Source organism: Polypterus senegalus, chromosome 7 (genome assembly GCF_016835505.1).
Source record: "Polypterus senegalus isolate Bchr_013 chromosome 7, ASM1683550v1, whole genome shotgun sequence".
In the NCBI taxonomy this organism is placed as follows: Eukaryota; Metazoa; Chordata; class Cladistia; order Polypteriformes; family Polypteridae; genus Polypterus; species Polypterus senegalus.
The window spans coordinates 167,867,460-167,893,197 of record NC_053160.1 but is presented as its reverse complement, the minus strand read 5'-3'; the positions used below and the strand labels follow the sequence as shown (position 1 = coordinate 167,893,197).

General features: G+C 41.9%; 1 protein-coding gene across 1 annotated transcript; it reads left to right on the top strand.

Annotated features, from left to right (window-relative positions):
- The first annotated feature begins 311 nt into the window (after window positions 1-311).
- LOC120532996 (thymic stromal cotransporter homolog) lies at window positions 312-24,974 on the top strand. Its single transcript, XM_039759569.1, has 4 exons — window positions 312-1,666; window positions 21,458-21,541; window positions 23,967-24,123; window positions 24,441-24,974. Exons 1-4 carry the CDS (start codon window positions 601-603, stop codon window positions 24,496-24,498), a joined length of 1,365 nt encoding a protein of 454 aa, XP_039615503.1. The 5' UTR covers window positions 312-600; the 3' UTR covers window positions 24,499-24,974.
- Window positions 24,975-25,738: the final 764 nt, after the last annotated feature.

The window sequence follows — 25,738 nt, the reverse complement described above, 5'->3', positions numbered from 1 at the left end:
CTACTATCATAGATCAGCCTTATATGCTGATGGTTTATGAAATTCCCAATCCTTTTCCACTGAATTCTCCGCCTGTTCGCTATGGAGCTGCTTTTCTGTGGTTGTTTGTCATTAGGAATTTAATTGTGCAAGTGTCAGTGGCCAGCACTACATGCTATGGGTCCCTTCATTTCCCGTATTGGCGCTGGTCTGTGTGACTAGATATCACAGGCTTTTAAAGATTTCTTATTACGGTCACCATTACTTGCGCTATAGTCTGTGTGACAAATTAGCACAAGATGCTGTCGCGCAGAAATTTGCGTGAATGGTCAACTTCAGGAGCTGCTTTCTGTGCCTCGTTAGCGCTGGGTATTGAGTTCTGTGCCCCTCTGGCGCGCCGCCCCTTTTGCTGTAATGCCCTCCCCCAGGGCTGCCTAAATCGCACCACTAAACTTCTACTTCCCGAGCGCAAACACGCAGCCATCATGCAAGAAGCGAGACTGAACAGGGAAATGATATCAGGCTCGTTGATCCTCAGCCGTGCTGCCTCTCCCTGAAGTCATTTCTAGCTGATTTTGCCAGCGCTCGCTTGAACTGGAATTTACCCCGAGCGCCTGGGCGATGTTGCCGTACTGGCTTAGTTGCGTCGAGCCGCTGGTGTTCATTGCGCAGGTTGGCAGCGCCTTTTTCGACACTGGGCTGCTGATGGTGGCAAAAGAGCGCAGCAACGACACCGACGGACACATCCCCGGCGGAAAAGCTCAACAGAATGAGATATCTAACTTCTATATGGTCTATAACATGATCTCCGGCTTCATGCCATTTGTACCTGCTTTTCTGTTGGCCAGGATCGGGGACAAAAAGAACAGAAAGATTCCCATCTGCTGTCCGCTTGTTGGTTACCTCCTGTCCAGGTGCTTATTGCTTCTGGTCATCGTTTACCACTGGCCGCTCCAGGTCATGTACGCAGCGGCGACTCTTCGAGGTATGGCAGGTAGCTTTACCTCTTACTGGGCTGGTATCATGGCGTTGGCATCAGAAGAATCCAATGAAAGGCGGAGGTCATTCCGACTGGTGACTATCGAGCTGGTGTACGGAATAGCGGGATTCCTGGGCAGCATTGCATCGGGTCACATCTTTAACGTATTTACAGTCAGAAGATCGCACGGCACCCTGCTGGCAGCGCTGAGCGTCGGCCTTTATGCCATTTGTTTGCTTTACTCGTTATTTCTTCTGAAGGTCCCAAAAGCAGCAGCGGCTTCACCCACAGAGCGTGAGTCAGCGGTTAACAGCGGGTCAGCTATCGGCGACTCCAGTGAGCGCACTAAGCTCCTGCTGCGCAGGGCATCAAATACAGGTTTAACAGCCGCAGGTCAGACACTACCATCTATAGACAGGGTCACCATTGGCCTTCTGTTTGTTGGATCTACTCTGTACAACGTGTCAGTGGACGGAGCGGTGGACATCCTGCCCACATTCGTTGTCACCAAGCCGCTGAACTGGACGGCGGAACAGGTTGGCTACGGAAATGCTGCTGGCTTTGTGATCTTCATTACGAGCTTTTTAGGGGTTACGGTCTTCTCCAGGTGTGCGAGGGACACCACAATTATCATCATTGGCATTGTGTCTTTCCTTTCTGGGATGTTAGTAATGGCATTTGTGGTGAAAACGTACCAGTTCTATATCGGTAAGATTCCTTTATCATTTTGAAGTTGCCATGTTCACTGTCCCAGAAACCTGCTGTGCGTAGGCATCTACAGGTCGACAGTGCTTGTATGTTTATTCAGCCAAAGATCAGTAAAGATACATTTTTAGTTTATTTTGGTTATAGCATCTCTGCATGTCTAAGTCTGAAACACAGAACTTAAAGACACAGGTTGGCACTGTTTGTGTACCTGCCCTGGAAATGATTGATACTAGGTGATTCTAGACAAGAAGGACAGTTGCTGTCTTACAAATCAGAGATTCATCTCACAATTCTTTAATTATTTCTCCAGCCTGAGCACAGCCAGAGATGTGCGAGATGGTTATGTAGAGTGGACAGTTGTTTTGTCCATATTAATTGGAACAGCAGTTGGACAAGATGGCATTTACTCATTTTGCATACAGTGTGAACAGAACTGTGTGTATTGGGTGACTGTAAAACAAGGCCAAAAGGAAACCAGAATAACTGATATGAGTGGAACATACATTGTTCAAACTGGCTGGGAATCAAACCCAGGTTCCATGGAAATGTGAGGTACAATTTTAAAAAAAATAAAAAGGTGCCAGAGTGGTTCCTCAGAGTGATGCCATAAGGGAACAATTTTTGGTTCCTAAAAGAACCATCCACATGACCCTCTATTTATTTAGATCCATTACAGCCTCCATAAATAATCATGAATAGATAACAGGTTTGTGAAATACCAACGGGTTCCTGATTTTAAAAGGACACTTGCTGCATACAATAACACATACTAAGTTCAGGTTTTCTTCATCTGTTAGTACCTTGCTACATAGCCTACTATACTTTTAACGATTTGTGTTTTGTTAAATAGTAGAAATGTCTTCAAACCCCAAACCACCAATTTCATATGCAAAGAGCCTTTCACAGACTCTATGAGGAACCACCCAGTAAAGGAACCCATTCATTTTAGGAGTACAGGAGAGGTATTCCTTGTGCCCACTCTTTACAGTTAGGAAGGAAATAAATAAGTTATACACCAACTGTCATTTTATCAGTTTTCAAGAAAGATTCTGAGACATGGTTGTAAGTTGGTTGAAGGTAATTTACACCATAATTTAAGCAAATGCTGCATTTATTCACAGGGAGAATTGTACCTTTAAGGAAGGAGTTGAGTGGCAGTGTGGAAGAAAGAAACTTTCCACTGAAGTCTTGATTATGTTTTTAGAAATAATATGTTTGTCTCAGTGGTTTCTATTATCAAAAGTACTTCTTATGACCTATTGTGTATTTTTTGTATATTTTATAATGTGTAATTAGGTGGGGGCAGCACAGTGGTGCAGTGCTCAGGGTCCTGACTTCAGAGTACTGGGTTCATCTCCTGGGCATTTTCTTCCTGTCCATCCTATGTCCTATGGCTGTTTTTCTCTGTATACTTTGGTTTTCCTTTTTTATCTCAAAGACATGCAGGCTAGGATCACTGCTGACTTTAAATCAAGATGAATGACTATGGCTGTGCATGTGTTGGGTTGATTTGCAATTCAGAAGATACTCTAGATGAGCGTGATGCTTGTCTAAGTGGATGGTTTACTTACCTTGGCAGCGACATTCATGCCTCTGGCATCATGAGGGAGTGTCAGTTATGGCGCTATGGCCACATCTCAAAATGCCCCAAGAGTGGTCTGGCTTGCAGGATCCTCGGTGCTGAGGACTTGAGTGGCTAGACCAGGTGAAGGGGATGCCCATGTAACACCTAGCTGTGGCAGATAAATGGTCATCTCTGGAGGGTGGGACTGGTCTGTGTGCCTACCTTGGGGGTTGCCAGCCTGGTTCCCAAGGTGTTTTGTCATGTGGTGAGTGCAGAAATGTGCTGTACCATTGTATTCTCCTCAATGTGACCTGACCTGACTTTGTCTAAGAGGACATTGCAATGGACTGGTTCCCTATGTAGAGTTGATTCACACTTTGAAACCATTGCTGCTGGGATAGTTCCTGCTGTGTTATCTACTCTGGTGGAGCTGTGGGTTAACATGGAGAGGAGTTACAAGTTTTACATTGTTTCCCACATTCCAAACTTGTGCCTGTTAGGCAACTCTGGATCAACTTGGTGTAACTGAGAGTGCCCTGAAATGATTGCTTCCTATCTTACATACATCACTGCTTAGATTGATGCCGGCATATGGGAAGCTGAACTGGATAAGTGGGATGAGATATTCATGGATGTATATATGTAAAGAGTAATGGTAAAATTCTGGTGATGATTAAAAAGTATTTTTATCTTATGTTGTACCCTTTAACTGTGAGGTTCACCGCAGTACACTCCTGAAAATTGACATTATAGTCCAAATACAGTAAAAGCATTAATAAAAGAGGCCCCATGGCAAGATATTGTGGTAAGATCTGATGCTTCACCCTGTGCTGATCACAAGGACAAATAGTGCTCCTGCCAAAGTTCTGTCTCTGACTCAGCCCTTCCATCTAGAAGAATGTTAAAAATACCAAATGCTGGAGTTTGCTTTATTTTAATGTTTCATTTTGTTGTCTAATCAAGCACAAATTGGGTGCAAAATAGTTAGTGTTGTTCTTCCATGAATTTGACGTCCTAAATTTGAATCCTGCACCTGACTGTTGTCTGTGTGGAGTTTACGTGTTCTCTCTGTTTCTTGGTGGATGTTTCAGTTTGTACTTTGGTGTTACTACAATATTTACAAAGAACAGTGTGTTAAGGTAATTGGCAAGTCTGTATTGACCCGATGTGTGTCAGTAAAGGTGTGACTCTGCCATGAACTATAGTCTCATTCAGAGTTGGTTTCTGCCTTGTGCCCAGTGCTGGCTGGATAGGTTCTTGCCCACAACCCTGAACTGAAGTTACTTTGAAAATGCATGTATGCATGTGCATGAAATTAACATTTTTAACAAGGGGACAGGCTAATCAGTTTATGATGCTTTCTACAAAGGGTTTGTGCCATTTATTGGAGGCTGGTAAAATGACAATGGACATGAAAGTGTCTGAAGAAGAATTCAGGCAATGGAATGGCACACTTTTCATGCCCTCCAGTCCCACACCTGAACTATCTAAGTAGGCAGGAGTGTCTCAAAATGAATACCACTTTTGCTTTTTGCTGTTCTCCTGGGCACAAAGACAGACTGGTGTCTTGGCTGTTTCATCGTAGTGTTTAAAAAAATTGAGCACAATTCTTGGCAGGATTGTTAAAAGTCCAGTGATGGCACATGGTTGACTGTGAGAATATTTAATGACCTGGTTTGCACTAATTGTATTAATGCAGTTTATAACTGTTATTCTGCTAAAATAATGCAATATGAAATTGTGTTTCCTGTGAAATACAGTGTAACAGAAAACTAAAAGACAGTGACATCTTTTAGCTTTGGGAAGTACAATCTTTGTATTTTAACCATAAACAGTTACAGTTTAATTTTATTCCACTATTAAATTACAGAACTGCTGCATGACACATTCTATGTAACAAGAAGTCCATTTGAAATATTGTAGGATGGCCATCCTGGCCTTTACATACGCATCTGCACTGTTTCACACCACATCTGCTGTTCATTTCAAATAAGAACATTGGTGCCTTTGAGGAAGCTGCTCTAATTCCACACAAATTTAAATGTAAAATCAACTGACCTGTCCTAAATGGACAAAAATCCAAACCATTTCCATAGGTTCTGCAATGTCTTACAATGGTCAACCAACACATTCTCTTGTTTTCACTACTGATTTGACCTTCTTTGGCTAAATTGGGTCTCAAATATGCCACAATGGCACTAATTGCAACTGTAGTATTGTTGAAAAGGTTACACACTTGTAATGTATGTTAATTTCAAGGGAGTATTAAGCTTTCAACTATTTCAACAACTGTTGTTTTTCTATGGCAGAATGATTGTACAACATATATCTGTACTACAAAAAAAAATTCAATCAAAAATTTAGCACACAAGTTGTAATTTATTGCGGGTGTTCTGAAACCACCACAGGGTCAAAATTATACATACTGGGTCAAAAATATATATACACACACCTAATGTATGGTTAAATGTCCCTTAGCATGTTTCACCTTAATCAGATACTGGTAGACATCAAGAAAATTCTGGCAGAATTCTGGTTGGATCAGCCAAAACCTGCCATGGAAAACAAACTTGACACAATGGCCAAAAAAGGTCTTCAGAGGCTTCCGTTTCTGAGGAGCCTGAAGGAAGCACAACTACTACAACAGCTGCTGGTTAACCTCTACAGGTGCACCATAGAGCTTGTCATCATGTATTGCATGACAGCGTAGTACTCTGGCTGCACCTCTAAGAACAGGAAGGCTCTTCAGGGTATCTTCCAAATGGCTCAGAGAATTAGCTACCATAACTGGAAGATATCAAAGCAAAGAACATTTGTAGAGATCCAACCCACCCTGGCCGTAGCATTTTCACTCGTCTACCTTCTGGAAGGTGCTTCAGAACCCTGCACTACCAGGCTGAAGAACAACTTTTACACCAAAGCAATCAACCTATTAAATGCCCAGCAATCACTGCCCCTTCCTATAACAGAAACCATCACTGACTGAACTGAATGTCTACTTCAACCACACATTGTAACACACTCATACATAACCCATGTGGAACACAGGACCATTACTTTGACTGTAATCCTCACAGTAACTTCATTTATTATTTATCTATTTATGCTTAAATGGTTACCTTTATTGCGGTGGGCTGGCGCCCTGCCCGGGGTTTGTTTCCTGCCTTGCGCCCTGTGTTGGCTGGGATTGGCTCCAGCAGACCCCTGTGTCCCTGTAGTTAGGATATAGTGGGTTGGATAATGGATGGATGGATGGTTACCTTTACTTTTATTCTGTGTATATTTGAAACTTTTAATAGTAACTGTGCTTCTCATAGTTTAATGTTTACTCTTAAAATTGTGCTTCTTGTAGTTTTAACATCTACTTTTATATACCTTTATCTAAGACATCTATATGCTTGCTCCAAACGATATTTTACTGTATTGTACAGTAGCAAAAAAGGCATCTTGCATTTGACCATTCTTCTTGGTGGAGTTCAGCCAGACTTGTTTGTTTCCTGTCACAGACCTGACTTTTAAGCACAGTCCACATATTTTCAATTGGGCTGAGGCCAGAACTTTGGGAAGGCTGTTCCAAATGTTACGCCTAATGTTAGTCTAATTTAGCCTTTTCAAAAACCATCTTTGATGTGTGTTTAGTGTCATTAACCTGATGAAATCTGTGTCGAAGTTTCTAGCTGATGGTTTGTGGTTATGTTGAAGAATTCTCAGGTAATGCTGGTTCTTCATTATTTCATCCACAGCCCCTGAGCATGATGCTATCACCAGCATGCTTAACAGCTGGCACAGTGTTCTTGGAGTTGAATACCTCATCTGTTATCTGTTAAAATAACTCCATGTGTCGCATTTGGAACAGGAGTTTCTTTCTTTCTTAGACAGTAGCCTCTCAACCCATGGTGATGTAAAAGTCACTTGACTGTGGACAGTGACACTAGTGTTCTAACACCTTCCAGTTCATGGTAGACCTGTTTTTTTGATGGTTCTTGGATTGTATCTGATCATCTGGACAAGTTTCCTCTCAGCAGAGGGTGACAGTTTAGGTCTTCTTCCTGACCGTGCTAAAGTGAATATAGCTCTAGAGAACTTAACTTACACACAATTATTTGAAATGGTGATCTTGGAAGTTGTTTAGAAATGGCTCCAGGCAACCATGACTTGTGTAAATCTGCAATCTACTTTCTTTCTCATGTCGGTGCTAAGCTCCTTGGACATTCCCATTGTAATGTGTGTTGATCAATGCAAAGATTGCTGTTAAACAGGCTGGGTCTGTTATGGCAACACAGAGAAGTTACCAGCTGGAGTAATTCATGGTCACTAACAGGCAAATAAGAGGCACCAAGTTAAAACATATTTTGGAACTTTCAGCACCATTAATAATCTAAGCAGGTGTATGGATACTTTTTGACTCTGTATGTCTAATTATTTTGATCTAGTGATGGTTTCAGAAAAGCTACAATAAATTAAAAAATATGTACTAAATTTATGATTTTTTTCTAATAAGAGTGTATGCTGTGTAATCATTCTGCCTCAGAAAAAGAACAGCTGTAGAATTCATTGAAAGTTCAATATCATCCTGATATACATGTCTGGTATTTGAGTGGAGGTGTACTCTCTACCATAACTATATATTGAAACCCCTATCCAGTTTCAGGGATGTAATTAGCCAGAACATGTCCTGCAAACATCACAAACAAGCCAGAAACTAACCCTGGCTGGAATGGTCATTCGCTCATCTGTTTATTCATTCCTCAACTTGTTAATCCAAATTCAAGGTTGGGGAGTCAATGCCAATATGAATAATAAAAAAAATACATTTGATTTATAAAGTGTCTTTCTAATGCTCACTTTCAGCACTATTTAGGACAAGGCAGGAATTAACCCAGGATGGGGCCACAGTGCAGTCAATGAGACCGCATCTTTGGGTTGTGAGGAGGAAAAGCAATACTCTTACTGACCTGGGATCTGAACCCAGTCTCCTGGAGCTGTACACCAATTGTGTCACCCCTTTCCAAGTTTATGTATACGTAGTATTCCGTTGGTTCATAGACTTCTAGCTGAATATAAAAGAAAACTAATCTGTTAATTGAAATGATTGCTTGAGTGACCCAGGAATGTTGACTTGGGAGGTGAAGCAAAATGGACAAACACAGGCTTAATTAAGTATATTAGACTAGGTTGTGAACATTTCATCTGTAACAAAGCTGAAACATTTTGATATAAATCGTTTGTATGGTTTAAGGTTTATACAAAAGAAAATGGCCTTGACAAATTTAAGACAGTGGCATATTATGAGACAATGAAGTATTTGTTTGTTGACAGACAGGAACTTGGCACTGGGAGCAGAACAGTGCTTCAAAGCAAAACTTTCAGATTATGACCCCAAAACCACAATGGACACAGTGACCTGCCATTTCCTCTTGCCACAGATTTCACAACTATTACACTTCCCATTAAACACCAATTTGTGAACAGCTCACTGTCTTGTTTAGCTGAGGATAGGCATTGCTTTTGAGGAGGAGGGGAGAAAATCTTTGTGCAGTAGGATATAGTTCTTCAATCTTGGCACCTGTTTTGTGCCAACAAATCAAAACAATTTTGTAACATTAATTTCAGGAATTTTTCATGGTTTCTTTAAACTGGTGCTATTGCCACCTAAAAAATAATTCATACACAATACAAAATAGAAAAATAATTTTAAAAAATTCCAATGTCTAATAGTATAAGGGAAAAGAATGTGTGTCTTAGCTCTGGAATGCTACATACTCATGTAAGCTAATAATTACAGCAGAAAGTAAAGACTCAACTAGTGCAGTGTAGTTTAGTGCTCAACTAATTTAGAGTATCTGACATAAAATTACATTTTCCAAAATAGAGATGTAAGCAATTAATTTTTGTTAGATGATCTTACATTAGAGTCTAAGCTGAATCTTACTGATTATACACTTAATTAAACATTTGCCGTGGGAAATGGAATTGACTTGCAGCATTTCAATGCCTTATTGTTGTGATGTAAGATTTTGCATATAACTTGATAAATATTTTGTATATCTTTATTTGTATTTTAGGCAAAGCAATGTAATTTAGTTTTACATTAGTGAGAAGCATTCATGTTTACCCACCCCTTAGGAATAGGTCTCTGAATTTTATGACAGAGTTGGAGGAAGTGCTTGACACAAATGTTTCTCTGCTAGAGTCTTTCAACCCCTTCAGGAAAGCCAGGTTGTCTAACTGCTAAGCTGTACCTTGTCACAAATCACATAATGAGACGTATCAAGGTTTGGGGCAGCCACCTGTATAATGTGGTATCCTGGCTGCAAATCGTCTTTTTTAAATGGTAGCACTGTTGTGCTCAAAACTGAGTCCAATACAGAACTGGGGGAAAACGGGCAGGCTTTTAAAGGGGAAGACAGGAAGTGAGGTCATAAGGATCGGGCACGTGGTCTTCAATCATTGGATCACACCCGGATGTGACATCAGAGGGGACGGAGCTGGTAAGGTCTACTTTCATTGGCTCAGTCCCGGAAGTGACGTCAAGAGAGCCAGGTGGAATCTCCCGGGGATGGTCTACAGGAAAGGGAGAAAAAGAGCCAGTGCATTCTGCCACATCCCGGCATGTCTCAGAACTGCCTTCACTCAAGCCCTTTAGCTGCCTCCCATGCGCACGTGTGTGACAACCTTAACATATGGTTTGGGGGCAGGTGTTAAGATGTTCTATTTCCCCATTGGTCCGAGGTATGGCTGTTTGGAATTGGCTTGTCTCAGAGGCCTTTAAGTACCACGATGCCCTATTGGCTGTAGGGGCTGGACAGAACAACTATAAATTTACTTGCTTAACTTCACACTGTCTCTCTGTTACTAACCTCTGATGATGAAGAAGCATCTCTCTTACTAACCTCTGATGGTGAAGAAGCATCCCTCTTACTAACAAATGATGAGGAAGACAACATAATGGAGAGCACAACTCGGCAGCCATATTGAACAGACATGTGGCTGAAAGCTGACCACAAATTAGCTAGAGACATTTTTAAGTAACAAACAAGTCTGTGTGCCACCTGAACCTACACATCACCATTTAATCAGGTTGTATGGTTGCCAATATTCAAATGTACTTTGTATATTGTTATTATTTATGAATATTACCAATAATACATTGTTTAAATTGTAATTTAACTCCTGCTTGTCTTTTACTATACCTAATTGCCTGAGGTTATAGATATAGAAGGGAAGGTGGGGAGAAGTTATATACAATAACTAGCAGAATACCCGCGCTTCGCAGCGGAGAAGTAGTGTGTTAAAGAAGGTATGAAAAAGAAAAGGAAAAATTTTTAAAAATAACGTAACATGATTGTTAATGTAATTGTTTTGTCATTGATATGAGTGTTGTTCTCATATCTATATATACTCAGCAAAAAAAGAAACATCCTCTGACTTTCAACTGTTTTTACTTTCAGTAAACTTAATGTGTAAATATTTGTATGAACACTAAGGCCTTGTTCACACGGGCGTTAAGTTTTTGGATAAACGAACTTGCTCTGAAAGTCCTAGACGTTTATGTTGCATTTTGTGGTGGCGATCGATTGACTTCTACACCGCCGTTCGTTTGTCTCTGTCTAACGCCAGCCTGCAGCCCAAATTGTAGTTTGTGTGTTAACCTGTGGAGGCAGTGTCGGGAACTGGATGTGAAAGCCCTTGTCGTTTTATTTGAGGTGCCTCCTTTCAATATGGACCATTTTGCTATATTAGATATTAATCTTCTTGTTTTAAAAATACTCGTAATACGGGCGTAGGGAGAGAAAAAATCGCCGCTACTGGGTTCATCCTCTGACTGCACAACGTCGGGTTAAAGGAAGTTTTTTTGTGCTTTATGAAGAAATGCGAAAATTTCCGCTCAAGTTTTTTAATTACTGTCGGATGTCGGTTTCTACTTTTGATTTTCTGCTGCAGCTGGTGCAATGCCACATTGCACGCCGATCAACCAATATGCGACTTAGTGTTAGCCCCGAAGAGACATTACTTGTCACTTTGAGGTAAGGAAACAGTAGTCGCGTGTGCGCTTACACCGGTGTTATGCACTGAAATGCCACCCCGCTCCTCCGAAGCGTAAAATAAACGCGCAGAAAACGAACTAGAAGCGGTTTCCTTGCGTTTGTTGGGTTTTGAACGCCAAGAAAAACCTGCATGCCACGTTTTTTTGATGCCGTATAAACGCCAAGAGCGGACAAACGCCGTCACCAAAGCCCGTGTGAACACTCTCATTGACTTCTACGTGTAGAAAACACTCGGTGCTTGATCCGCGCTCACCGGACGCTACGAACGCAAAAAAAACGCTCGATTTTAACACCCGTGTGAACAAGGCCTAAAAGAGTCAACACCATAAGACATAAACTAAAAATGTTTCACAATGTATCCCTGAATTAAGGGAGGCTCAAAATCAAAAGTACCAGTCAGTATCTGGTGTGGCCACCAGCTGCTTGAAGTACTGCAGTGCATCTCCTCCTCAAGGACTGGACCAGATTTGTCAGTTCTTGCTGTAAGATGTTACCCCACTCTTCCACCAAGGCACCTGCAAGTTCCCGGACATTTCTGGGGGGAATGGCCCTAGCCCTCACCCTGCGATCCAACAGGTCCCAGACGTGCTCAATTCCTTCGACGATAAACACGAATCCGTCCATCACCCCTGGTGAGACAAAACCGTGACTCATCAGTGAAGAGCACTTTTTGCCACTCCTGTCTGGTCCAGCGAAGGTGGGTTTGTGCCCATAGGCGGCGTTGTTGCTGGTGATGTCTGGTAAGGGCCTGCCTTACAACAGGCCTACAAGCCCTCAGTCCAGCCTCTCTCAGCCTATTGCGGACAGTCTGAGCACTGATGGAGGGATTGTGTGTTCCTGGTGTGACTCGGGCAGTTGTTGTGGCCATCCTGTACCTGTCACGCAGGTGTGATATTCAGATGTACCGTTCCTGTGCAGGTGTTGTTACATGTGGTCTTCCACTGCGAGGATGATTACCTGTCCTTCCTGTCTCCCTGTAGCGCTGTCTTAGGCATCTCACAGTGCGGACATGGCAATTTATTGTCCTAGCCACATCAGCAGTCCTCATGCCTCCCTGCAGCATGCCTAATGCACGTTCACGCAGATGAGCAGGGACCCTGGGCATCTTTCTTTGGGTGTTTTTCACAGTCGGTAGACAAATCTCTTTAGTGTCCTGCGTTTTTAGAACTGTGACCTTAAATGCCTACTTTCTGTAAGCTGTTATGGTCTTAACGACCATTCCACAGGTGCATGTTAATTAATTGATTATGGTTAATTGAACATGCATGGAAAACATTGTTTAAACCCTTTACAATGAAGATCTGTAAAGTTATTTGGATTTTTAAAACATTATTGTTGAAATACACAGTCCTTAAAAATGGACGTTTCTTTTTTTTTTCATGAGTCAGTCTCTCTCTCTCTCTCTCTCTCTCTCTCTCTCTCTCTCTCTCTCTCTCTCTCTCTCTCTCTCTATATATATATATATAGTATATATATATTCCAATCATTTTATAAATAATAAAGTGCACAAAGCACGCTCTCTCCACAATTCTCAATAAACAATCAAATACCAATAACAAATCCTCCACTCCCAGACGCTTAGCCACCCTGCCTCCCAACTCAGCTCATTGTCTGGGAGCTCCCACAGTCCTTTTATACTCCCTGACCCGGAGGTGTTCCTGCCCAACAGTCCACAAGTCCTTATTCCTTCCGGGTCAGGGTAAACAATGCTTTTTCTCACCCCGGAAGCCCGTCACTCTTCCTATGACGAACTTCCGGGTCATAGGGCACGAAGAACTCTTCGGTCCTCCCTGCAACTCCCTCTCGTGGCCCCATGGCATCCAGCAGGGCGGTGCATAAAACTCCATTGTCCATGATGCCCTGCTGGTCTTCTGGGGACCTCCATGCTGCAAGGAGGGCTCCACCTGGCGGCCTAGGGTACTGGCCGGGATAAACAGCCGGCCATCCTCCACAGTATTCCCCAGCGACGAATTATAAAGATTCGGAGCGGCCTGCCCCGAGAGGGAAGTCTTCCTCCAAGAGGACGTTCCGGTTGAGCCTTGATTAGTCCGAATATCTTGGTCCTTGGAGAACCTAGTGGAAATATTATTGCAATTCGATATCTTGTCCCCCTCTCTCCAAGGACAGTATCGCCAAATGTGGCCCAACCTTCGGCACCCGTAGCACTGCCTCTGTCCTCCTGGTATTCTTCCCCTACGGGACTGAAAACAATAAGGAAATGTTAGGTCCGCCCCTTCTCTTGCTGGGAGAGAAACCCCTGCCGCCTCTAACGGTGTTTTTTCTCTTTCTGCTTCTATACCTTTCTTGTCAGGAGACCCCCGTTTTATTTTCGGGATCTCCTGCTTAATCTGGGGCTTGTCCACAGTCTGAGTCTCTCTATTAAGTAAAGAGAGACCCTTTACTGTTTGCACCCGTTTACTTTTACAAATTACCGGTGGCGGCGTCTTTAGGGCTGTCTCACTCCGGGAGTCAGCACTGTGTAGCTGCCCCGGATCGATTAGCCCTTCCGCCGGCCACTCGGTTATCATACCGGACTCTCTTGTAGGGCACGCCGTGTATTGGCACCCGCTATTTATTAAAAGCGGGCCCGGATTACGCTGCGTCCCTCTTGTTTTATATACGGTACGGGTTTCACATACCTGTACCGCCACATTATGATATACGGGAGGCTCCCCATCAAATTGCCGCACGTAGTCCCTCAGCTTCTCCAGCGGCGCTTTGGCTACCGCTCCCAATTCTCCGACGATCTTCTCAATGGTCGTCAGGACCTGTAAACAACTCTTTACGGGCTCGATCAAGCGCTCGAGTTCTCGCAAGTCAATATTATTTAATTCGACCGGCAGAAGACTTACTTCCTTTTCTGTCTTCTGCCGGCCGGGAGCCAATGAGCACGCCCGCTTCTGGCACGTGTTCTGACGGGTCTCGCGGAGGCTTCTGGGACTTGGAGTTCTCTTTGGACGAGGACCGGGCCGCCATCTTTGGCTGACTGCAATCTGCCTGTATTAATTTGTTGTCAGATCGACCAGCCATTTCCCGGCCCTCCTTACCTTCTCGTGGGTTGAGCGGTGCTTCGCTCACCTCCCCTTTCCCCTTCGGAAAAATCAACTCCGTCTTTTTGTGGGCGAAGCCACAAACAGCTGGACATGGAACGTCACCTTCCTGGAATCCCTCGTTGTAGGTCACGTGTACCTCGCCGGCACCCGTAATGCGGAAGTCCTTCGGGTTACTCGTTTGCCTGCACAAGAGCGCGCCATCGCCTTCGGGTTTGTCTTCTGCCTCCCGCAGAGCCTTCGGATGGACATCTGGGAGGTATGTACACGGGACAACAGTTGTTAAATTAAAAAGATTATAAAGTACATTCCCTGCACATACCTCGTCGGAGATGTCCTCCTCCGGAAATCTCTCCCGAAACGCGTAGCTGCTCCATGGCTCGTCTTGAGCGCAGGCAATGTCGAGCCCTAGACCTCCACTGTTGCTGGCACTCTGTTTTGTCTTCTTCTTCTCCATGACAGACTTGATAAAGGTAATGTTTCTGGCGATTTTTCTGTGTGTCTTGACACTGTCTTCTTGGGTATTCTGTCCACAATAAATTTTTTTTTAAATTCAGGTCCTCTGCCAAACTGACGGCCAGAAAATCCTGCCGACTACGCCACTGTGAAAGCCGGCCCGGGCACAAACAGATGGACATTGTATTTCACCCAACACGCTTTTTATTTACACTATTTACAGGTGTAATGTGCACTCACAAACCCCAGTGCCTCCTGCACCAATTCCCCCAAGTCCAGGCCACACAGTCCTACTGCCTTTCTCCTGGCCGCCTCCAGTCCTTCCTCTCGCTCTGTCCTCTTCCACCCGACTTCCGCTCTAGACTGAAGGGAGGCGGCCCCTTATATAATGCTCCCGGATGAGCACTAGGTGTTCCCGGCATTCCCTCCTTGGCCACGCCCCAGCGTGGTGGAAGTGCCAGCTGTCCTCCCGGCAGCTCTCCGGGCGCCGCATTAAGTCTTCCCCCCAGCACTTCCTGGTGTGGCGGAAGTGCTGGGCTCCAGGGTTCCTCAGGCACCAGGGCGCCGCCTGGCGGTGGCCACAGGTCCCTACAGGGCTGGGTTTCCAAGCCCTGTACCCGAGGCCCCCAACATAACCAGGACATACGCCCCCTCGCGGTCTGGAGGAGGCACAAGCCCTCCTCTCGTCCTCCTGGGCGTCCCTCCCATTAATCGGCTGTGATGGCACTGTCAGTCCTACACTCGTGTGCGTGTCTTCATAATCCGAGCTGATGACCTCATAATCATATACGTGCAAAAGAAAGTGCGAATCGCCTTAATATTAGTTTGCCGCAGTGTAGAAAAGGGGTCCCGTGTTTGCACTTGTCTGGGCTATAGCTCAGGGGGAGGATGAAAAAAATTAAAAGTGCTCACTTTGACTTAAGGCAGAAGCGCAGTCAGCGTGTCAAAGGCCGGCACAGCTATGTGCGCGCGCTGGCTGCTCGACTTTTGCTGGGCAGGAGACCCCACTTTTTGCAGACACGTTCACAATATCAAAAGTCTCAGCGCTCTTTGGAGGTCATTCATATATATATATATAGCAAAATACCCGCGCCTCGCAGCGGAGAAGTAGTGTGTTAAAGAAGTAATGAAAAAGAAAAGGAAACATTTTAATAATAACGTAACATGATTGACATTGTCATGAGTGTTGCTGTCATATATATGCCTGCCTGAATAAGTCACCTTTGCTTCGCTCTTAATTTTATACCGTTCATTTAATCATGGCTAGTGGCAGAAAATTTTTAAAATGGAAGGAGGATTACACTGAGTATGGCTTTACCAAAACAATTATTGATGGCGAATCGATTATTCATAAAGCTTGAATTGGTGATCTGTTTTTCTGTGTTAACCTCATATTTTTTCATACTTCTTCTCAAACCAAGGTGGTGCGAGGGTAAAATGAATCGTGAAGTGCTGATCAATGTAATCGGTGTACCAGGAAATCATGCATTGACAAAAGTTCCCCTTTGCTTGTAATGCAAAGTGTGATTAAATGCATTATTTTTAAGCGCTTATGGAGCAGATGCATCGAAGCTTCTCAGCTGTGCTTGTGCTAAGAAAAGGAAAGATTTTAAAAATAACGTAACACGATTGTCAATGTAACCTTTTGTAAGTAGTGCCTGGAGGATTCAGTGTGGAGAAACTCTAGAGACAGCATGTGTATTAACTTGTGGATTTTTCTGTGAGTATTTGGTGGCAGTGTGACGAAGTTGCTTCGAAAGACGGCGTTCGCTGCGGAGCTCAGCTCAAAGCGAAATGAGGTAAATGGGAGGGGAGATGATGACGTGACTCCCCCATCCGCCTTAACTGTCAATCCCCCACAAACACAGTCTCGGAATTTGCATAAGCACACCCTTCACCTGCAATTTTAACTTAGTTACAAAGTGATCAAAACTCTCATTTATATCCTGCGTCCTCTCATTAAACTTGTATCCCGCATTACCCGTGGGTATGAGAAACGCCAGCGGCAGCCTGTCTATGAACTTAATTTAAAGTTTAGGTTTACACCTTGCTTTCTTTCCGAAGTAGCAGCAGTCATGAATATGGTAGTATATGTCACTCGCTCGCTTATTGTTTCGCTGCCTTCTCAATTATATAATGCATGTTTTCTTCAGTGCTTTTTGGAGGTCTTCCTGGTTTTCTACGCACTGCGTTGACAGTCAGTTCACGTGATTACGTCGGAGACGTGATGATGTCACATGAAACTCCGCCCCCCACTGCTTTCGAGCTCAACTCCATTACAGTAAATGGAGAAAAATACCTTCCAGTTATGACCATTACGCGTAGAATTTCGAAATGAAACCTGGCCAACTTTTGTAAATAAGCTGTAAGGAATATGCCTGCCAAATTTCAGCCTTCTACCTACACGGGAAGTTGGAGAATTAGTGATGAGTCAGTGAGTCAGTCAGTGAGGGCTTTGCCTTTTATTAGTATAGATACCTTATAAACAGTGGTAAGTCTGTGGGATTTGAGGCGTTCTGACAGAGGCTACATCTTAATAATACAAAGGGGAAAGTAGAGTAATATATTACTCTACCAAGATAAAACACTTATACAGTAGTACTTAAACACACAAGGGCATTTTTAAAACTGGAAGGAAAACAGATACATTCAGGAAAATTGAAGAGTGCTAAACATAGTTCTGTTTGGAAAATGTATCAGCAAAAAGTTGATGAAGTTTGCTGCAAAGTGTGTCATGCTGTGCTGGAATACAAAAGCATTACGTTCATTTTATTATATATAAAACAAGATTGTTGCTTGCAAAGTTGGGCACCAGCAACCTAAACAATTGACAGCACTAGCAAAGAAACCAGCTTATAGGCATTCATACAAAATAAAAAACAGGGGCTGTAATATGAGAGGACAAGACATGTACCAGTCAGTGTGATTAATAGCAAAGGTTTTTCACAACTAATCAATTACCATGAGGCAGGCTACAAAAGTCCATCAAGTGTTGCTAACAGCAATGAATTATATCACAAGAATTCAGACTAACAGATGAAATTGATGGAAACAAAGTTTCGGTGAGACATACACCTGACAGCCTTGCTGAGAAACTAACTACCACCATTTAGACATGAGGACCTGTTCATGGTGAGAGACTGCCTGAACATACCTGCAAAACATTGGTGATATAAAAGTGGGTAATAAGCTGCTGGTCAGACAGTTAACGGAATCCACACATTGCTGACTTCTAGGCATGATATATCCTCCTGTTTAAACAAAAACACATAAAACAGTTTTCAGTAACAAAGAGAAACAGTTTGGGATACATTTTACTTTAAGTCAAAACAAATTCTTATACATCTATATATCCATAATGCATTAATAAATCCTTTATTCTAGTATTATTCAACCTTGTGTTGTACATCAGTAGTGATCAACTACTGATTATGAAATTTGATTAAAATATATGTCAGAATACAGTTTAATAATGTAAATGTTTGTGATGACAGTAGGTCAACAGCTAAACCGGTCTTGTGTAACTGACTTTAGGGTATCTTGTTTGTGTGGCCTGTAATGATTTTCTACCCTATCATTGTCTTGTGTCTAGAAGCTATTAGGATAGGCCAGACACCATTTACTTGAACTTTATTAAGCAGTTTATTCCTGTTCTTGGTCACATGGAGTTAAGAAATGGGTCCAAGTGGAAAAAACAGCTCTGGATTGGGTACCACTCGTGCACATATCCACATTGGACCAGTATATAGCTGCTTCTTAATCTAACTGTGGAGATGGTGCTTCACATTATGGTTGGGGCTGAGCGAGACAGAGACAGACAGAGCTCAGATGCCATCACCAGGAAGTGCTCCACTCTGCTTTGCATTGCTCAAAGTCGGTCCCTGTGTGAGCAGCCAGTGGAGGTCTCCTTTAGCTTACCTTTAGTGAAGCTGCTTCTGAGGGACCTTGAAATCCCAACATTGCGAGTTCGCATCTGACCAACGGCAGTTACCACAGTGCAAAATGTGCAACTTGGATGGGTTGTGGTGCGATTTCATGACAAAACAATAATGTAATATTGTATATTGGCATCTGGGATGATAACTGGAGCAGCTGGGAAAAACTAACCAACTTGAGGGACAAATGCAGACTTCACATTGACACAGTAACCAGGCTGGCATTTAAACACATAGGACTCTGGAGCTGTCAGACAGCAGCATTAATCACTGCATCTTCGTGCCAAACCAGAGGTGAAACATTTAAATCAGAGCCATTTTCAAGTGCTGCTTAATACTTGGTGCGTTGGTGGATTTCATCAGCACACAAATACATTTTTCTGTTGTACCCCCATGTTTGTTTTGTAAATTAGAAAATATAAATCAGCCTTGATAATAAATTGTTCAAGATTCCACATTATAACAATAAAATGAATCTGAGTGATGACTTTAAATTGGCTGGTTTTGAGTATATTATATGAAGGACTGACACTCCATTCAGGGTTGGTTCCTATCTTCCATTAATGCTGCCAGGACAGGCTTCAGGTCACCATGACACTGAACTGAGCAATCAGATTAGACAATGGATGGATGGGTGGACATTCTTATGTGCTACTAGTGAGAAATTAACTTCTCCCTTAGTTGTTTCCTTGGCTTTTTTTCCATGAAAGTACACTGTCGTTGATAGAGTTTATAATGGCAGGATGCTGCACTAATAATTTATTTTTCTCCCCTCAATATTACTTCTTGGCAGTGTTTTTGGTTATTTTGAGGTAATATTCGTTATGTTGTAAGGCACTATATGAAATAATGATTGGCTGACTGATTAACCTCTAAACTGGAAACTGATTATGGATACTTCATTTTCTCCCTTTGATTCATGTTCTTGGCATTCATTTACTGTTTCGTTGACTTTATAATACAGTTTGAGATAGGGCTCATAATATTAAATATCAATAATAATTACATAATATAAAAATGATTGATTGATTGATTGATTGATTGTTTGTTTGAAGAGTACTTTTGTTGATAATGGAAACTTTGCCTGGCAAATTTTTACAGTTCTTGCAGATTTTTTGCCTTGCCAATCACTTTTAATTGAATTGCAATGTGGAAAAAAATAAGTTGTTATGGCACTCAAAGGGGTAGAATGCCACTTCTCATGTTGTTGGGGGGAGCAGTAGTAGTAGTAAAGAGGAAGTGAAATCTCTGCTGCTCAAAACAGATCTGAATTCTTTTTCTGTTATATGACAAAAATTAATTTTGATACAAGTAAACATTCAAAAAAGGAAGTGCCAGGCTGAGTGAGGAGCTTATCGAGCAAGGGAAATGTCAAAATTGATATACCAATTTTTTTAAAGAAACAGTAGGTATAGTTTGTTCATGACCAATTGTGCAAATTTAACCAACCTATTACAGTTTCATTTTTTAAAATTATGTTTTACCAACCAAAGTAAGTTACAGTTGCCAACAACATTTTCACTTCTGTTATTTCAGTATGGTTACTCATTACACTTCACACCACAATGCACTTTATTTCCCAGGATACATTTCAGGCAAGTAGTATTTTAATAACTAAAGAAAGCTAGGTAACAAGATGGGTGGCACAGTACCACTGCACCTCATAGCTCCAGGAGACGGTGTTCAAATCCAACACGTGGTCACAGTCTGTGTCTGAGTATGCTAGTTTTACACATTCATCTGAAAACAGCTGTGTTCATGCAACTGGAGTCTCCAAATTGGTGTGGTATGGATGTGTGAATAAGTGTGCCATGCAATAAACTTTCATACCTTCCAGAGTTTGTTCCTTTCTTGTGCTTCATAATTCCAGCACAGACTTTGGCCTCTGGAACCCTGAACTGGATTGAGGCTGTTTGAAAATGGATATCATACAGTAAAAGGTTATGTTATGGTGTTGAATAATTTTAACTTCCCTAACATAACCCAGAAGTACCATGAAAATACTAAAATACAGGAAAAGGCATTTGTAAATATAATAGAGTGTTTATTTCATCAACAAAAAGTATAATGAAAATAAGGCTTCCTCCCAGCTTATGGGACCTGTGTTCAAGTACAAGTCTGCTGGTGGTCTTTGTGCAGTTTGCATGTTCTCTAATGTTTTCATACACCCTTAACATGTACAGTTTATGTTAAAATTAGCCGTAAATTAATCCAATTAGTTAAAGTGTAATTGTGTGTGTGGTGGGTGGCCGGTGCCTATATTATGTGCCAATATTACCAAGGAAGGCTCCGCCTTCCCATAATCATGTAATGTAAAAAAGTAGACTCAGAAAATGTATGGAAGGATGATTGGGCAAGGCCACATATATTGTTTATAGATGGTTCAAAGACACTCAAGATAAATGTATTTTGAAAATAATCTGAAAGCAAGAAAGAAATGGGTACCAAATAAGCCTAAACTCCTCCTGTTTGACCCATCAAAATGAACACACAACTGTAATAGGTGTACTTTCTTGTATTAACATTTTTTTCAACATTTAAAAGATGATGAATGTAAAAGAAATCAATTTTTTTTCAAAACTTTTTCCTTCTACTGTTCATATTTGCAAATCTCAAATTATGGGGCAAATGTGAAGTAGGTATAGTAGCTTTTATAAAAACCTCCAAAAAACTGCACATTGTTTTATTTTTCTTTTATCCTTTTTCCTAATTTTTTGTATTTTGCCTTTTTTTTGCAGCCAGAGCTTTAAACCTCTTTGCTCTAATGACTATGCCCACCATTCGGTCAATGCTCTCGAAACAAGTAGACGCCTCATCTTATGGTAAGAAAGCCATGTCTGTCTCTCTTCTCCACATAGTGGTGACAAACAGATGGGCCTGAAGGTGTGGACAGATTGTGGCTGCAGAACCCACTATACTAACCACCACTTATTAAAAAAATAAATAATCATCCAAATTCTATGGATAACATGCAAAAGAGTGTATACAATATGTGATTAATAATACATATTTAAAAAAAGCTACAGAACTACAGCAGTTATATTAAAGGTTATATAAATAAGCAAACAATCAGTCAGTCATATTGGAAAGCAGTTTAGAGTCCTTAAAAGTCCTAAAAGTGTCAATCTCCAAGAAAAGAATCAAAAAACAATTGGAGACATCTGCCTCAGTACAGCAGCTGTTCCAGAAGTGCTTTGTCTTGAGCTGGCCTCTCAACAAACAGTCAAGAGATGTCAGACATTTAAATACTTCAAATGACTTTTTGATATGACTGACTCACTACCTACCTTATTTATAATACTGTTAATACAGTTTCTGTAGTTCTTAGCATTGTTTTGTATTTTGTTTGAATATCTATTATTAAGCACATCTACTGTCTTTTTAATGATATCCAGCTTGTGGCTACAGGACAGATGTGTGCTGATAAATGTGTGCCAGGGTGTAAAAATGCAATATACTGACCAGAATCCTACTATTATACACATACAAATATAAAGTGCTCAAAAAAATTAAAGGAACACTTTGAAAACACATCACATCTCAATGGAAAAAAAAAAAAAATCATGCTGGATATCTATACTGATACGGACTGGGTAATGTGTTAGGAACGAAAGGATGCCACATCATTTGATGGAAATGAAAATTATCAACCTACAGAGGGCTGAGTTCAAAGACACCCCGAAAATCAAAGTGAAAAAATGATGTGGTGGGCTAGTCCATTTTGCTGAAATTTCATTGCAGCAACTCCAAATCATACTCTGTAGTTTGTAGGCCCCAACATGCTGGTATGCATGCTTGACAATCTCGGGGCATGCTCCTAATGAGACGACAAATGGTGTCCCGGGGATATCCTCCCAAATCTGGAACTGGGCATCACTGAGCTTCTGGACAGTCTGAGGTGTAACCTAGCGGTGTCAGATGGACTGAAACATAATGTCCCAGAGGTGTTCTATTGGGTTTAAGTCAGGCGAGTGTGGAGGCCAGTCAATGGTATCAATTAATTCTTCCTCCAGGAACTGCCTGAAAACTCTCACCACATGAGATCCGACATTGTTGTGCATCAGGAGGAATCCGGGACCAACTGTGCCAGCATAGGGTCTGACAATGGATCCAAGGATTTCATCCCTATACTTAATGGCAGTCAAGATGCTGTTGTCTAACCTGTAGAGGTCTGTGTGTCCCTCCATGGATATGGCTCCCCAGACCATCACTGACCCCCCACCAAACTAGACATGCTGAACGATGTTACAGGCAGCAGAACGTTCTCCATGGCTTCTCCAGACCCTTTCACATCTGGCACATGTGCTCAGGGTGAACCTGCTGAAAAACACAGGGAACCAGTGGTGGACCTGCCAATTCTGGTATTCTATGGTGCCAGGCAGTGAGCACAGGGCTCACTAGAGGATGTCGGGCCCTCAAGCCACCCTCATGAAGTCTGTTTCTGATTGTTTGGTCAAAGACATTCATACCAGTGGCCTGCTGGAGGTAATTTTGTAGGACTCTGGTAGTGCTCATTCTGTTCCTTGTTGCCCTAAGGAGCAGATACCGGTCCTGCTGATGGGTTAAGGACCTTCTACGGCCCTCTCCAGCTCTCCTAGAGTAACTGCCTGTCTCCTGGAATCTCCTCCATGCCCTTGAAACTGTGCTGGGAGACAAAACAAACCTTCTGTCAATGGCACGTATTGATGTGCCATCCTGGAGAAATTGGACTTCCTGTGCAACCTCTGTAGGGTCCAGGTATCGCCTAATACTACCAGCAGTGACACTGACTGTAGCCAAATGCAAAACAAGTGAAAAAACAGTCAGAAAAGATATGGAGTGAAAAATGTCAGTGGCCTCCACTTGTTAAACCATTCCTGTTTTGGGGGTCGTCTCATTGTTACCCCTCTAGTGCATCTGTTGTTAATTTCATTAACACCAAAGCAGCTGAAACTGATTAACAACCCCCTCTGCTACTTAACTAACCAGATCAATATCCCCGACGTTTCACTGGCTTGATGCTATATTCTGATTAAAAAGGGATCCTTTAATTTTTTTGAGCAGTATATATTTGAATAAAGTAACAATTATACTAACAATAAAGTAGAAATATAACTAGCACAGATGAAATTCATAACTAGAAGATGATTTTACTGAATCTGAAAGGCTTCTCCTTTACAGTAAACTCAAATAAAAAGATTGTTATTTACTATGAATAACTAAAAAGGGAAAACAACAAACATTCTGGCTTTTTTTATCTCCTCATAGGTAAGATTTTTGTTTTGCTGGAGCTGTCATTTACTCTTGCCAGTGTTGTCACTTCACCCATTTTCACCAAGATATACCAAGCCACCTTGGACTGGTTTGCTGGTTTTTGCTTCATTTTGTCCAGCATCCTTAGCTTTTTGGCCATCATCCCCATTGGGTAAGTCTGCTTTACTTAAGAGTGCCTTTGGAAATGTATTTCTGAAAGGGAGTTTTGCCAGAATGTGTGCCGCTTATATGGTGTCACACTTTTTGGTTTGTCTTGTATCTGAAAGGCTGCATTTGTGTATACTAAAATTCAATGGTTTAGACCGCTCTGCAAACACACTGCAGACGGATTGTCCCTGCAGCATTATCATCATTAAGCAGACAATCATGCTGCCTAGCAAAGTGGTGCAAATTACACCAGACTAACTGGTTGTGTTTTTCTTACCTCTGTAATTCTAACCTACTTTAAACTTTTTCCCCCCTCTACAGAGTTGTAGCATACAGAACAAGGCAACAACATGGCTATGAGCCAATACCATCTTCATAATCAGGTGGTTTTCACACCTCTACCTCTACTTCATCATCAGTATTTTTGTATGTACTCTAATAATAAATTGACCAAGAAGATTTCCCCCATGTGGCGATGGACCTGTGACATCTGTGACAAGTTGCAGTGGCTACCGTCTGCTTCTTACTCCACTGCAGTTTCACATCTTAATGAAAGCAACACTAAAGGAAGTGAGAAAATGAATTGCTAAAAAACAAAATGAAGAGATGTCACGTGTAGCAAACTAGCCTTCTTTCAGCACTGAAAATGGCAATGATAGTCCTTTTACAGATCCATGTCTTCACACAGTGCCAATAAAAATGATTATCATTCATGTCGAAGAATGTTTATTGGTGACAAGAGGTGAAATCTTCATGGAAGTCATTGACCACCAGAGTTTAGTGGCCTTCAGCCAGTTCACTGTAATTGGCTTTAAAATGCCATAAGGCATAGTTTTATTAAATTTGTAAAAAATACTTTTAAAATCTTGGAATCAAATTTATTTCATAATTACATGTTTTTCATTTTTTAAGCTACTATAACAAAACTTTTAAATTAGCCACTTTGATTCTTTATCTCATGGAGAATTTCACTTGTACTGCCTATAAATGGATACATAAGTATGTAAGTATTTTGTATGAGCACAATCACATTCCAGCAATACACCAATCCCTTTTTGTACTTATGATTATATTACTTAAAAGGTGACCTTCAGTCTGTCTGTGCAATGTTAAAAGGTGTTGCTTTTATTTCAATCATTCACCGTATGGTTGAGGCTGAGAATTTGAGTTTAGTCTGCTGCTGCAGGCGCCACAGATCCAGTGTACTAAATCTGAATCTCACACACGGTCACTGTCTGTATAGATAAGGCATGCACTCATTGTGTTTGTCTGGGTTTTCTTCCAGGTACTCCAGGGTGCCTCCACCATCTCTGAAGATTTGTGGGTTAGGTGGTAGTAACAGTAGTATTATCGTCAGATGTGCTGAAAGCAGTGAAAAATTTTACTTGCATGTCTGACCAATATGAAACATGTCACCAGAATCTGACGCCATGATCAACTGGTGATTCCAAACTGTCAACATGTGAGTGTGAATACTATATGTGTACAAGTGGCCTCTGCGATGGACTGCCTTCCTGTTCAGATCTTTCTTCTTGCTGCCTTGTCCCCAGTGGTGCAGAATAGGTGCCTGTCCACCCCTGAAATCCAAAACTAAATTAAATGGGTTTGAGAATGTTACC